The sequence below is a fragment of the Ostrinia nubilalis genome, chromosome 5 (genome assembly GCF_963855985.1).
Source record: "Ostrinia nubilalis chromosome 5, ilOstNubi1.1, whole genome shotgun sequence".
In the NCBI taxonomy this organism is placed as follows: Eukaryota; Metazoa; Arthropoda; class Insecta; order Lepidoptera; family Crambidae; genus Ostrinia; species Ostrinia nubilalis.
The window spans coordinates 614,712-631,171 of record NC_087092.1 but is presented as its reverse complement, the minus strand read 5'-3'; the positions used below and the strand labels follow the sequence as shown (position 1 = coordinate 631,171).

The 16,460-nt window shown below is 35.2% G+C and overlaps 1 protein-coding gene across 1 annotated transcript; it reads right to left on the bottom strand.

The window, feature by feature from the left end:
• Positions 1 to 13,716: 13,716 nt before the first annotated feature.
• On the bottom strand, positions 13,717 to 16,293 carry LOC135072190 (U11/U12 small nuclear ribonucleoprotein 48 kDa protein-like). Its single transcript, XM_063966147.1, has 6 exons — positions 16,124 to 16,293; positions 15,838 to 16,003; positions 15,666 to 15,728; positions 15,267 to 15,408; positions 14,827 to 14,980; positions 13,717 to 14,511 (listed from the first exon to the last, which is right to left on the bottom strand). The coding sequence occupies exons 1-6, from the start codon at positions 16,235 to 16,237 to the stop codon at positions 13,768 to 13,770; spliced, it is 1,383 nt and encodes a 460-aa protein (XP_063822217.1). The 5' UTR covers positions 16,238 to 16,293; the 3' UTR covers positions 13,717 to 13,767.
• Positions 16,294 to 16,460: the final 167 nt, after the last annotated feature.

Genomic DNA, 16,460 nt, shown 5'->3' with positions numbered 1-16,460 from the left:
ATAAAAAGGTCAAGAAATTATTGAGTTAGTTAACAAGAAAAAGAAATCCAATCCATTGCTTAATTTGTGCCTGAATTTAAAGGTTCAAAGTTTTAGGAAGTATCTAAATGTGTGTAACTAGAAGTCTTGCAACAACGAACTGTATCTATGGAAAAATGATGGCAATGATTTTTTCGATTCTATTCTGTTGATCTGTTACACTTTCTCCGCTTTCTGTTGCGTAACATCAATCACACTGGGCGTCCGCTAACTCACGTGCTTCACACCACGCGCTCCGTTATAACGGATGCGCGCAACAATAGTTTGTTACAGTTTATTTATATCGCGACGTAAACGTCACTCACGCTGCGCGGGGGCACTCGCTTTGTGATGTGATGTACAATAACAATATCAAACATAACTGCACCGGCTTTATGATACGCAATAACTCGAGACATTAAGTTGATCGAACGCGCTATTCATTGACGAATGGGGCTTTATGATGGTGTACCGGTAATCGTAAATTCGCTACGTATTTGATCGTCAAAAAGTTTATGACTCTTACTTTTAGGAGAGGTTGTAGTGCTATAGATTATTATGTAAGCGATAAACTTTTAATTAACGACCATTGATACATACTTGCAGTTGCAGAAGTAAACATGCTGAGTATTAATTAATTAATCCAACGTAACACTTGTAGAACCACACGACAATGCCTATACGTTGAGATATTTTTTGAAAAGAATTACGTACCTACCAATGTTCTTGTGACAAGGCAGTCTATAAATTTACTCAGTTGACAGATAACCCGTTTAAAGTTTTTATTTTCTTGGAATGCGTCAAATTAAAATCTGATTTATCATCTCATGACTTATTATTATTCTGTGCTCATGGTTAATTGTGCGCACAAAACAGCCAGAGTCACGGCAGATCCAATTTCACCATTGTTTACTATTGTTTGCCAAAACAAACAAGCATAAAGCGGGCGAAACACGCAAACGTAATCGGATCTTGCGAAACGAACGCGTGCGCCGATCCGGTAATTTGTGCACCTTTCCGATGCAGAATGAATTGTTCTGCTCCTCCGTAAGAGAGCTTTTGCTTATTTTTAATATTTTCCTTCTCAAATAAGATTCAAATTGAATTAGCCTTGCCCTGGACTACTGCTTGCTGTCGCCGAACTTCCGTACAATTAAACCTAACATTATTTAGGTATGTGAACACGAACAAAACGCGAGCCCTCCTGCTACGCTATTCGGCTTATAGCAACCCACCTGTTAATCCTTACGATTTAGCAGTTTACAAAATTAAGCCCTGCACAACACTGTTACAGCTTACTTTCATTTGCAATATATACAAAGCAGAAATATGAAAATAATTATAGCGCCCTGTGTTGATAATAACAGCGGTTATTTCCTGCCCGAGGGGTGCGTCGGAAGCGCGAGGGCAGGGGGTTGTTATGAATGGGACTCGCGAGTTAATTAAGGCAAGGGTTCTAAATACCGATTATCAAGAGCTCTACTTTGAAGGGGCGGTTGTGATAGCTTATTGTGTTATATTATTTGATATTATCGAACCGATTTCAATTGATTAATTTGGTCAATAAAAAAAAAATCTTACCAAGTGCAACAGATAATGGTAAAAGTATCTAGTTAAAATGTATTAAATTAATTGTGTAATTAAATATGTAATTGCTCAGACCTCGTAAATTGTATATTGAATAATTGCATCAATAATATTTACATAATAACACATATTTGTTCGAGTTATTTTACTCCAACTGCGTAAATGTTTGTTTCGCGTCGCGACGCGTCTGACGCGTTGATATCTTTTGTTCGGCCAGAGTTCTGCGAACATTTAACAGCATGTAAATAAGTGTTTATTTATCTCAAGTGCATGTGCTTTAGCAATAAGATTATACAAGAGTGCTTACAAGATCAAAATATATTAAAAAAAGATAAACATTCATATCGCTATTTAATTGAATAAGCACTTTAATTCGTTTTCATACAAAAGTCGTCCCACTTACATACATAATTATTACCAAAAATGGGAATGTTAATGAAAGATCGTAAACGACATAATCTCTATTAATTTCGCAGTTAACTTTCTCCCAAAACGAAGTAATTAAATGTGTCCGGTTAATGAACACGAGCACAATCGAAACGAAAGCCGTAAGTTTGTTTGTTCGTTTGTAATTACGCGTTCATTTTCAATACAATTGCGGGTATCCAGACAGAGGAACAAGAACTCTAGCCATAGACAATGGGAGGCTATTGAACGGAGCCGCAATAAAAAGGTGGAATGTATGACTGAGCCGCTTTGATCTTCATTAGGTGAGTAGTCAAAGATTTTACTGATAAGTTCATTATTGAATTCTGATTTGTTTTTTCTGCAAGAATATTTCAGGGCAAGCAAAAACTATTTGATTCTAAACAAGCTGAAGCCGAAGCTAGCGATGAATCGGCATAATATGACTTTATTAATTTATTACTAAAACATACGTAGGTAAATGAAAGAATATGAAAAGAAATGAATATATTATTATTTTCAGTATTAGACATTTAGACCCTCAAAATAAATAGACCTATGCCCCTTTTCACCATCAATCCCTAATTTTAAGTGACCCCTATGTAAACAAAATTCCTGTTATTTGTTACCATAGTGGTCACTTAAAAATTAGGGATTGATGATGAAAACGGGCACTACTCTCATATCTATTAATGGTACTGTTTCACTGATTTCTTATTTGTTATTATTGCGCTAACAAACGGCGCCTAATGTAGTCTCATTCAGAAGCTAATACTGTTAATTAATATCAGTGATCAAGCTTTTCCGACTTCCGACCCTCACAAAAACAAGCAGTTTCTATGGTGTTATTGACGAGCCCAGTGTCGTACAAGCTGACACGTTATCGGCTCTTACGCATTAGGAAGACGAGCGCAAAAACTGGGAGCGATCTTGAAAAACAATACTCGCGTCGCGTGCGCCGCGCAGGCTTTCACAGATCGCACGGGATGTCTAGTGATGTGCGATGGTGTAACAAATAACGACATAAATTGTATAGATTACATTGTACTTCATATTCTTATTTGTGACTATTGCAAGAGAACAAACTTTTGTCTTGTCGATTATTAAAAATCTAAATAATTCACACTGCACTGCAATGGAAAAATAAGAACGTGGCATTAATTATTGATTTACATAAATATTTTATTATTACAAAATATTATAGTAAATCCAAACAATCATTGATTTTAATATTCCGAGAGAAACCTGGAAGTGGGAGACATTTTCCCATATCATGAAAAAAATCCTAATAAATAGTGAACTGTGTAAAATATTTGATACTACAGAGTTCAGACCACAGGTTCATACTGACTCCTGCTATAAATAAGTGCCAATATTTTATTTACGGCATAATAAACTTTGTTAAGAATGTTTTACCCAAACTAAATAAATGTTTATATAAATCATTGGAATCGATATCGATAAACATGCGAGCTAAGCTAGTTGTTAGCTCGGTTCGTGAGATGGCGGGGCCATGGGAGAAGCCGCGCTCATTGCGCCCACACACGCTAGCCCAACCAGCGCAAGCTAGTAAAACCACAGAATAAATACTGTAAAACTTAGCGTATTAACGTTATAGGATGCAATAAAGTTATTGAGTAAGTATTCATAGTATTTTATCTGATTTATTATAACAAAAAGATATTTGCTATACCTTCCCAAGTTCTCACCTTTTACCAGTTATGTCGTGTTGTGATACTATAAAACGTTAAACAACATATTTTTACTATTTATTCGTAGCGTTCGTAGCATTTATTAGTAGCCCCCTGCCTACTGTCTCTTAATACCACCTGTGTTTTTACTAACGATTTTTATATCTTTTTATAAATCGATAGAAACCTATGTTATTCTATTATCTCATACTGAAATGCATCACGTGGCTCATTATATGACTATCCACCTACAACAAACATTTATCTGAAAACTGGTTGACTCTGGGACTAGCTGCTGGTAATAGGCTACTATCATGTCATGAAAGGTCTGGCAATCACTGAGTGTCAGGCTTATACTGAATTACGAGCAGTAAATTGCCTCATTAGCCTGTCCGAAGCTGCGTCAGTCCAGCGCACAGCCACGCTGCGCGCGCGCCGCACTTTCCCTCCTCGTGCAAGTTATCTTGCATCTATTCTAAATTATACCTAGCAGGAAACAGTTTTATTGATTCGTTACATATATACTTAAAAGGTATATTACTTTGATAATTATCCAATATAACTACTTCGGAAAGTATGACTTGAAAATTGAGCAAAGCATCTATGACTCACGAACGATCAAATTTCTATTAGTTAGAAGGCAATCTTTATTAGGGCAGTTTTTAATACGAGATAATGTGATTTTGAAATCACAAACATAATGTTGTTCAAATTCATTTCAGGCACGTATGTATACAATGGTCGTCGTTACACAATGTAACATACACTTAAAACAAAATTACTACTTTATTTTCATAAACGATAGCTTGACAATGGTTTATTATGTGTCAACTTTACTGTTATGTGATTTTTATTTGGAGTCTCACAATCTGTACACAAAAGTATGTATGTATGTATGTACCTAATATCTTTATTACTTGCGCATTTTTTAGAATAATAATGAAATTCGCATGAAAAAACTCGACGAATTATTGTACATCATTTGTTATTTTATAAAAACATCCACTTATAATTACTTTTGATGTAGTTAGACGATCTTTACTAATAAATCTTACATTTTACTAGAGATAAAATAACATGAATGAATTTAAATTCTTTCACAATGTTCGGGATTCGGGAAGACACTGTCAAGAAAGTACTAAGTATAGGACAAAAATTCATGTTGAAATTATAATGGTAATATCTGTCCTTGAAGTTAAACAAAACCGGTCTGAACGTGGTTTTGGAAGAGTTATGTACGCGTGCGCAGAAATCTTGTTTGTACCTACCTACATACTGAACTACTTCTCTTATCAACTGATTTGCTAATAGGTGCAAATAAGCAGCCATCCCTACTCTTGGCTTAAAGTTAATATCAAGGAATATTCTTATGATTTTTCAGTTGCAAATAATGTAGTCATAAACTATTGATTATATTTAGTTATAATAATGAATGAGGCATACGATATACTTAGGAAAATAGGAACACAAAAAGAAGAAGGTAAGTCTCCTATAATTTTTATCGCTATTCTACAATTACGAATATCCAGTTTTTTTTCTTAGTTCTGTTGTACTGTAAACTAGTAATTGTACTATTTATCAGTAATTGCTAGTAACGGCGGTAGTCCGCGGAGCAAAGGTTAGGAAAATGTTATTACGGGCCCGGCGCAGGCGCAGTCATTATAAAAATACTCCATTTGGGATCAAGGATGGCGAATGAAACTATCAGAAGCAAAAGTAATTAATTAAAATGACTATTAAAATCTATTTCAATATTCAATAGTCATTTTAATTAACCCTCTAGGGTACTAGATGAATTGATTTACCTATTTTTTTGGGGTAGTACCTACTAGATGAATTGATGCTTTCAATCAAATAGCTAGGTATAAGAATAAGATATACAAAATTGACTGCTTATAAATACAGGCAATAGAGTCAATAAGATTTATGGTTATCAACTTAACAGTCACGCACGTAAACTGGTGATCATTAAGCAGTTAAAAAGATAAACAACGCTTATTTATGCACTCATTACTTACTAGTAAAAGAACAAGTACCTAATTATTTACTTATCGTTTAATTAGAATTTAATATGAACAGTATTAGACTAAAGCATTTTAGATTGCCAACCCTGAATATTTAAAGTAAAACTGTCATTATAATACCGTATCAGTACGAGTAATCTTCACGCCAGACTCCGGCGCACGCAGCGCGATAGAAACTCATCAAACAAAATTAATAGTAACCACCAGGTTTATTGTCTATGCGCAGTTAGTTCCACACAATGCGGGTAGCTGTGGATTCACGAAATTGGCTGTGACTGGGAGAAGAGGTGAATCATACGGTCACGCTTCGTAATATGCACAAAACACCTACCTACTTAATAGTCTAAGATCCCGCTATACAACGACCTTCACCGAGATGCTTATTTGATGAAACATATTTTATATTTAATTTAACATGTCAATAATTATAATGCTTAAGGGTTGCCTAATAAATTTCAGTCCAGGATATGATTAATTAATCATTAAAAATAGATATTTTTTTTAATATTTCATCGGTTTGACTATTAAACAAACTCCATACCAATCGAAAGTATGAAGCCCATAGAATATGCAAACGTTAGGTTGCCTATTCTTTTTCAGTCATAACTCTCGGGTTGCCAGGTATAAACAGGTAAATTGATAGAGCATTTTGCACCGGTCTGATAATTTAATAAAATGTTAATGAAAATAAAGATTATTTCATTATGAACACGGTGGTATAGGGTTGCCTGCGAAAAATCAGTCCTCAATGACGGTTGTCGAATTTTGTAAAGTGAAATTAAAACTGAAAGGTGACATTTTTCGAGTAGTTGGCAACATTTGGGAAAGACGAGTTATATGAGGCGTTTGTGTGTCTTGTCAAGAGGTATCGCTTGGGTGAAGAAATTTCTCCAGTGTTGCCATGCTTTGGGAGATTTGGTCCAAAAATGTCGAAAGTGGAAATAACGACTTCCGGTCAAAGATTTGGATGACGCCTCCTGCAAAAGGGTCGTGCAAATGATATTTGACCATTTTCATCTCGATCACCTGGCAACACTGGCAGCTACGGGGAAAAGTATTTTTTTTCGACATGGTTGTCTTTAAAGTTAAGGACGGACAGAAGGAGATATGGCAGAAAAAATCCAACAATGGGGTTTGGTCAGTTAATTTGGGTCGTAATTATGGGAAAAATCCGAAAATTCAGAAAATCAAGATGGCGACCGAGTGAGCGGCCATTTTGTAAAAAGTTTCAGATTTCTGATTTTTCAAATGCATTTTTTGGGCAGTTGGCAACATTTGGGAAAGTCGAGTTGTACAGAGCGATTACGTAGTTTGCTGAGGAGTATCGTTTGGAAAAACAACATTTTCCAGTGTTGCCATACTTATTGCATTTTTCGCTTAATCTAGACCATTTTCCGCGCCGAAACCCATTTTTACTTTTTTTCTAACTTAAACCAATCCCGTGAAACAATTCCTTAAAACCACCCAAGTCCCAAAATTTTGTTGCCCCGTAACTGCCAGTGTTGCCAGGTAATCGAGATAAAAATAGTCAAATGTCATAGCTCTATACAACTCGACTTTCCCAAATGTTGCCAACTGCCCAAAAAATGCATTTGAAAAATCAGAAATCTGAAACTTTTTACAAAATGACCGCTCACTCGGTCGCCATCTTGATTTTCTGAATTTTCGGATTTTTCCCATAATCTGGGTCGTATAACCGACCAAACCCCATTTTTGGATTTTTTCTGCCATATCTCCTTCTGTCCGTCCTCAACTTTAAAGACACCTATGTCGAAAAAAAATACTTTTCCCCGTAGCTGCCAGTGTTGCCAGGTGATCGAGATGAAAATGGTCAAATATCATTTGCACGACCCTTTTGCAGGAGGCGTCATCCAAAATTTTGACCGGAAGTCGTTATTTCCACTTTCGACATTTTTGGACCAAATCTCCCAAAGCATGGCAACACTGGAGAAATTTCTTCACCCAAGCGATACCTCTTGACAAGACACACAAACGCCTCATACAACTCGTCTTTCCCAAATGTTGCCAACTACTCGAAAAATGTCACCTTTCAGTTTTAATTTCACTTTACAAAATTCGACAACCGTCATTCAGGACTGATTTTTCGCAGGCAACCCTATACCACCGTGTTCATAATGAAATAATCTTTATTTTCATTTAAATTTGATTAAATTATCAGACCGGTGCAAAATGCTCTATCAATTTACCTGTTTATACCTGGCAACCCGAGAGTTATGACTGGAAAAGAATAGGCAACCTAACGTTTGCATATTCTATGGGCTTCATACTTTCGATTGGTATGGAGTTTGTTTAATAGTCAAACCGATGAAATATTAAAAAAAATATCTATTTTTAATTATTAATTAATCATATCCTGGACTGAAATTTATTAGGCAACCCTTAAGCAATATAATTATTGACATGTTAAATTGAATATAAAATATGTTTCATCAAATAAGCATCTCGGTGAAGGTCGTTGTATAGCGGGATCTTATACTATAACTTTCTTGTTGTATATGATATTCATACAAATATTGGAGGTAGTTCAGAAACAACTGTTGATAATTTGCGTAGGTACACACCTAACGATAATGTGACAAAAGTTAATACAAAAAAAAATTACGTTAATGATAAAAAAAAATTATAGGAACTCACAACTACCTGCAAGTTTAAATTAATAATTATGAAATTGAGTAGGTATGGGTCGTTAACGTGATCTAAAAAAAACTCCATAAAAAACTTTTAATAAAATAAATTACTTACGACAAAAACAAATAACAATAAATCCTTCCACCGCTGAACTCAAATACACATCACATCGTCACAAACACTATGTTATTGCACAAATATCCGACTGCACTTATTCAAAGGTTAACGTCTGTCTCGGCGCGAACGAAGCGCGGGGAAGCGCTCTAAAGCGACCGACCGCGACGGGGCTTGGCGCCAGACTGGACTGCGCTTAGCTGAGCGGGAGCGGCGACGGCGATGCCGCTGCTCGGTCGGTGCTACGCGCTACGAGCGAGCTCCTGCGAGGGCAAGGAGGCGGGAACTCGTGGCCGTTGGCTTTATTGCACTTTACAGTGTAGTTCAGGAGAGAGGGTGCAAATCAATAACTCCGAACTTAACGCGTGGGTAAATGAAAAACTACAGTCCACTCTGGAAATGAAAAAAATACTAAAGTATGTTGTTCCAATACAGATGGTAAAATCTTACAGTTGCAAAGATTTCAATATTGAAGAATGAACTACTCACACGGAAAATAAATGCAGACACTTGCACTTAAGTTGCTACATGCCACAGATTTCCACAATTTTATATCACAAGGAGAGCCTACATAAAAATAAAGAATCTTTTATGATTTTAGTGCATCCCCTAAGCTAAAGGTGACCCCGCGAGCGCGTGCGCCTTGTTATTTTTTCGTGAGTTGCGCCCGCGCTCATCGAGTGCTTCGGCGCTTTTTCTTCCCTTTCGCTCTCTTCAGAGTTAGGCCACAACAATGCCGAGCCGGTTTCATTCTCGTAAATTGTCACGATAATCTGGCAGATATTCGCCACGCTATGCAATGCTAAAAATACAATACCTTAGGTCTATTGAATGAAAATATTTTTTGCTACCGTCGTTATGCGTAACTAATTTTGCGCCTAGCGTTCCACAAAAATACGTAAAATAGAAACGGAGATCGAGACTACAAAAATGGTATTTGAAAAGTATTTTATATTTTTTCATTAAAAAAGTATTAGGATTTGAATCGTTTCCTTTTTTGTAATTGCAAAATGTTTATTCTCAAAATGTAGACTGGTACCTATTTCGGGGACAGTAACAAGAATCATCGATATGACGGCTATAAGTAGGTATCGCTGGTCTGTAAAATAAAATAAAAGTGGTGGCCACTGGCCGTGAAATTGGACCACGACTCATTGTTGCCTTTGAATCACACTTGCGGATGTTGGGGTAAGAACTCGCTGGCTAACAAACACCTACTTACTATTACTGGCTAGAGCTAGTAACCTTGATATAACGCGGAAATTTCGTATAATACGAATACGAAATTTTCTTTTTCTTTCGGACATAATATGTATGTAGCCATCACTTAAACCACATGAATTCGCAGTGTGCAGTTGAACGTGTGATGTTCATGGAAATATTTCATACACTCGCGTATCGTAACGTACGCCATTATCAGATGCTGCCGGAGAAATTATGGCTTCATTAGTTTCTTTTTTACGCATGGCTAAACTATGCGTTGTCTGCGTTGAGACTTGAGAACGATCTCAATCATATTAATTTTTAGATTCGAATCCATAATGGTGCTTAAAAATTAAGAATATTTAGGAAGCATGATATCAAGACGTGAGTGTGTATTTTGAAAAATGTGAGAGAATACGACTTTACAAATTAAACAATGACTCTATAATCTTATCATAAAATTGGAAGAAATTGGACGAACTTTTTGAAAACTCAATTTTAGTTATCTAGATTAAAAGCAACATTTAATCCTACGTAGATTTGGAAAACCTTATCATTAGCATTTTTATAGAAAGTCAAAATCATAATCACATCATCATACTCGTAGCTCGTAGGTAGTTAAATGTCTAACCTTGTTCGCAGAAGAAACTGCATGGATCTTCATTTCATCCACCCGTAACAGAACACGTTCGGGATACACACGTAATCGTTGCAAACTAATATTTTTTCATACATTAACATCTGTAATAGCAAATCAAACCGACGTTGGGTGTCATTCATTCCGACTTCTGCAATTACAATTGCAGGATTAGCATTAGAAAACGCTTTGTCAAAACAACGACAGCCGGACGTTCTCATCCGACGGAATCAACGATATTACTATGTAAATGCGCTACATTATGTATTGATTACATCTTTACATTAAGTGCGCTACCTATATGATACAAAGGTAATACTTACTGAGTTTAAGCTAATGGCGTTTCAGCCAAATGACGTCCACAAGTCCACAGCTGGACAAAGGCCTCCCTCAAGGACTTGCTATTAATATAAAATACGAAGTACCTAGAGTAGAGGTACTCCGAAATGTTGTTTTAGTGTTGTCTATTCCGCAAAACGCTGACTTTTTATGAATTCTGCTTTGATAGAGACAGATAAAAAGGTAATTAAGATATAAAGTTAGCGGAACAGGCACAAGCTCGACGCGGGCAGTGGGGTGCTCAAGTCGGTTTCCAGCGCACACGCATTTTAACAAGTGCTCATTTTTTAATTAGCAACACTTATTTCTGCTAGGTAAACACGTGGCGTCTACTGGAAACCTACTTTTGTTGTAACTATGGAAGACTGTAAGTTGATTTAGAAAAGAAAAAATGGCCGAAATATAAATTGCTATCGTTTTTCTCGGAAAAGAAAGTGAAAACAATTTGATAGTTAGGCTATTATTATTATTCTGTGCTTAGGCGTCTTACTTATTCGTAGGCTGCAGAGGAATGTAGTTTTTACTAAGTTAATTAGTTTTTTTAATACAGCTATTCTACCAGGCTTTTCTAACAATATAGCAAAATTTTTCTATAAGTAAATAAAGATCGTAGTAATAACACTGGGGAACAGTCATTTTGCGGCATGGTAGTTTAGAGTCAATTCTGTATGCGACTAGTGTGCTGAATACTAGAAAAATATTAGATTTGTCAAATTGACTCTAGATCTTGAGATAAATACTATTAACTATTTTTATGAAAAAAACCAAAATAAAAATACCAATCTGTATAAAAAAAAATATTTACACTAAGATCCTATTTAAGAACGATATAAAAATTAAAAATATATTTGCTTTTCGTCAAATAATAGAAAAAAAACTACAAAAAGCTTTTTCTGTAAGCTTTTATGTTATGGTTTTGGTCAGGAAAATTCCATAATTATGGCAACAGTAATCAGCCATCATCTGGCGGTCCCATTGACCGTAGATATCATTCTTCCACTATCCTGATGTTCTGGTAGAACCGTTCTGCTTATTCCTCACTGTAATCACCCAGATTATGGGAGAACGTGTCCAAATGGCTATTGTTAAAAAAAAAAAATACTCAAATTAGATCCTTATGTGTTAAATTTTTCAAACAACCAATTTTGAAAAGTCTGGTGCTCTATGACTCCCCAAATATTGTTTGATTACTAAGACAAAGCTTAGCCATGCTTCAGATTCAATTTGTGTTATGTGGTTTACAAATACAGTGTCTTAATAAGAGTACGGATTTGCGGTCAATCGAATTTATTTTTTCCGTATTCAAACGGACGTTTCAGGACGTAAATGACTTTAATTTGGCTGACTTTTGATCATTTTAGTGATTAGAAAGCTCAGTTCATATCTTTGGCTTTCCAAATTGAAGTCTTTTACGTCCAGCTTGACTCCAGTATGGCAAAGAGTCTTCAGGAGTCTTGCAGACGATATTGGACCCCCAATATTTATTATTTTATGGAAGTTTTATAAGACAGTGTGCTTGGTAGGTTTTTATCACTACCTCCGTGATCTTATTTCTTTGCTTTTGTAAGTTTAGAAGCCACAGATTAACAAAAACTGTTGGGATTGTAAACGCAAGGTTTTCATAATGAACTCATATTTTTGAGACAAAAAAGCTCTTTAAAAATTAATTTAAAAGACACAAACTGTTAATTTCAAGGTCTAGTAGCTGATTACTAAATTGTTGTAACTACAACTACACTAATACATGAGTAGAAAATAAAACTTAGTGGGTATAATCAAATTAATATAAGTTTAGGGAGGGTCGTTTAATTTTTTTCATTGATTTCTTGTGTCTCGTTTATCTCAAGAACCAGAGTCAATCCAAAGAAAGTAAATGCACACCATTTATGTCTAATACAAGTATTTACAAAATCCATTAACAAAATAGATGCCGCAGATTTTTTTATTTTTTTTGTTCCGCAGTGTAATAGACAATAGGTACCTACTATGTAGGTATTTAGAGAGTAAGTACCGGGGTAATAAACTTCATGTCATAATGTCTCATTTATCGAACAATCACCCCATGATGGCTCGGAAGAGCTCTTCAGTAAGAAAAACCATAAAAACGCAACTTTCCTTAGATCGTGTAGATAAGTCGTTTTCCATTTCTAGCTGCGCGGGCGCATAGACTGATGGTAGCGGTGATCGCTACTGTAACTTTCGCGGCGATGTCAGCGCAAGATGTTTTAGTATACCGTGTCTATTGAAAAATTAATCACTTGTAAATTACATTCACTTCTGCCTGTCTGTTCAGTCCATCGGCTTTTTACTGAGTAGTGTTGTAGCTACAACATGTGTACTGGACATGAAATAGGCTAGACTTACTATCAAGTTAAGAGGGACATTAACATTATAGAAAGAATCACTATTGAAACGAGCACCGCCTACTACTTCTGTTTGATCTTTTTGTAATAAGAAGTGACGAGCTATAAATTGATTTAATAATAGATACCTACCTATACTCAAGTGTTAAACAAATATAAATAATAATTTATTTTGTTCAATATATTAGAGTTACATTGAAGCTTATACTGGTAAATAACAATAGAGTATGAATATTATTACGAGTATTTTGATACCAGTTAATATGACGAAGCACAATGAAATAGGTATGTATATCAAGTACACCATCATAAATTATAGCGTAAGATGTTAATCTTCACAGCGCCCGCGCACATTCTGCGCGTTATGGCTTCGCAGAATACAACTGAACCGTTGCGTGAATTTAGAATTTGTTCAAAATAGTAGTGTATTCACCTGGGAATGAATACAACAAGCCAACGACCGCTACTCACAAAAAATACGCTGCTAAAAGTACATAACTAATACTAATTTCTACTTCAAATTATTTATTGTGTAAGTAGGCAAACATTTTTATATTAAACTTTCTCTTTGTAGCATTTTTTTATAATAAAATCATGTTTAATACAAAATACGAGACCACAAACTCAACTTCGTCTGATATAGGTAAATAAATTACAAAAGGAAAGGATTTTAAATTAAACGAAGATTAAATAAAAAAAAACTTTATTATAAAATAATAAATATGTTTATTACCCAGTTATTTTCTGTGTTCAGAATACTTTTTCTTATCTTTCACAGATTCATATTCGTAACTTGCATAATAGCTCTTCAATTCGTATTGTTCTTCTTTTAGTTCTCTATTAGAAGACTGTCGTTCACTTCTGTGTCTCTTTTTTTCTTCTTTTTGGTCTCTACTAGAATAATAACGGTCACTTCTGTGATTATATTGCTTTTCTTCCCTGTGTTCTCTACTAGGAGAACGTCTGCCGCTTCTGTGACTATGGCGTTCCTTCTTGTGCTCTCTACTTGAAGAATATTGTTCACTTCTGTATTTATCTGTACTACTTTTTTTATACTCGTTCTTCGAAGTATCTGCAGACCTTTCACTATCTTCATGATATCTTTTACGACTTCGATTTTCCCTTTGGTCTTCAACTTTTATATCGTATCGGTCGTCGTACCTGCTTCGATCTTTATTTAAATATCTATCTCTTTCTTCCATACCATCATTATACTTTCTATCACTATGACTTCTGTATTTACTAATAGAATCTACTTCATCATATTCAGTCTTTTTCGAAGTAGAAGGTCTATCTTCATTATATCTGCTTCGAGATTGTTCTCTGTTATGCTTTTTATGATCATTTTTATTTTGCTCACTAGCTCTGACTGAGTCCATTCTAAAAGACCTGTTTTGTTCATTTCTTTTATCATCTCGCGGCTTTTCATTTGAGGAAATTGCATCCGGTTTTTCCACCTTTACATGTGAATACACTTCCATCTGGAAAAATTTTTTTACTAATTTTAAAACAAACATATCAGCAGATGCCACTCACTGAACGCAACGTTTAGCAAGATCTATCAAAAAGCATTTCAGGTTGCCAAAAAAAGAGGCATTTACCGTATTTTATTTTAAATGAATAGCCATTTGTATTGCATAAATTAATTTTAAGCGTTAAGAGTTACATTTCAATAAATTAATTTCATGTGATCATTTAAAGGTTGAAATTTTTAGACAAACAATTACAAAATTATGTGTTAATTCAATTTGGATCCGGATGTTTCAACAGCTATTAAAACCCTTGTAGCAACGTACCTGCGTCTTGATGACGTCGCGGAGCACGTCGGAGTAGTTGGTGGTCTTGGCGGCCACGCGGTACTTGGTGCGCCGGCGCTTCATGTCGCGCAGCTCGGCCAGGATCTCCACTCGGGACTTCTGCTTCTTGCTTGTATCTTCTGCGCCTGGCTCACTGAAATCAAGTTACCCATGGAAGTTTTTGGAGACCCTGACCAGTATTAATTAATTAAAACCAAACTTAAACTTGTCATAAACGGTCTTGTCTTGTCAAAAACTGTGATTGTAAATATTTATGTTACAAGCAAGACAATATAAAGCTGTAATTAAAAATAAAACTATGAAAATTAAATGCAACATGCAAAACTGTTAAAGGTTCGAAAATAGGACTTCATAATTTGCAAGCTCATCTTACACATGCAAAAATTCTGATTGGACTAATATTACTTTACTTTGTTTACCTGAGTAAGGCCAAATCAGAAAGGTCATGGCAGAATGGGGCCGCTTGCACCACAGCATCGTTGATAGCTCGCCGCTCATCACCCATGTACGTGGACTGCAGTCGGTCCAGTGTCTGAGGCTCTATTTCTACATTGTCTGTTCCTTGGGTTAAGGAAAATTATTGTATTATTTGTAAAAGCAAAGATCATATCAGTGAAATTACTAATGTGAGACTCCAACCCCACTTTTTACCATTTAAGTTTAAATAATTTGGGCTAACAATAGTGTGTGAGGGATTAAATTATTAAAAGGATACCGGCTGCTTGCATCAAATGTAACAACAACGTAAGCTGCAAAATGAAGAAGAATTAAAACCAATCTCCAATAATATTCAGCTTTGCTGCAGGAACTTTTATTACCTTTTTTGAATGATGGGTCCGTATTTACTGCTTGGTTAATAATTTGTTGGATATTATAGTTATCTGAAAAAAGAAACATTCACATGACAGATGAAATCAATGTAAAGTTTGCTAAGGGGAAGATAAGATTTTTGATAAAACAGGTAACTAAATCACAGAGCTAGGTACTTACTTAATCGAACAAGTGTTTTGGCATTTTGATCAAGTGGGTCTGGAAGCATTTTATCTTCTTTTGAGTAACCATTATGAGCTAGACGACATTGCGCTTCGTGGCTTTCCTTACTTTCTTGTGGTATTTTATGATTGACATTATATTTACAAACAACCTTCGGACAGTCCTGCAATTTATAAAAATACAAAATAACAAAAAGAGAAGTCTATCAAATATTTATATACCTCAATTTTATTTATAAAGCTTTAAACAATAATTTTATATAAATACAAAAACAAAATATAACCTCAACCAAATTCTTTCTATCCCACTGCAAATGCTGCAATATCTCAGTAAGTTCTGTATCAAACTCGGCGATATGTGACTGTAACTGTAATAATTCCGCTTTTCTAGTTTCCATTTTATAAAATTACATTAAAATAATTCGAATTGAAATTCCGAAAAAGTAAGTAAACAAATATTATATTTTGACACTGACAGTGACCATGCAACAGTGAGTGAATGAATGAACGAATGTATTCGTAAATAGTGTTGTACGAGCATAGTATTTTAAAAGTCACATATAAATACTGAGTGATAATATTTTATAGCACTGGCAACACAACCAACAAAAAGAACTTGAT

What these genes read in the sequence shown, in the direction of transcription:
- LOC135072190 (XM_063966147.1), bottom strand. Translation starts at nt 16,237, where the DNA reads ATGGAAACTAGAAAAGCGGAATTATTACAGTTACAGTCACATATCGCC. An exon ending in CAAAACACTTGTTCGATTAA is followed by an intron (nt 15,729 to 15,837) that starts GTAAGTACCTAG and finishes TTCTTTTTTCAG; the next exon opens with ATAACTATAATATCCAACAA. An exon ending in TCTGATTTGGCCTTACTCAG is followed by an intron (nt 14,981 to 15,266) that starts GTAAACAAAGTA and finishes ACTTGATTTCAG; the next exon opens with TGAGCCAGGCGCAGAAGATA.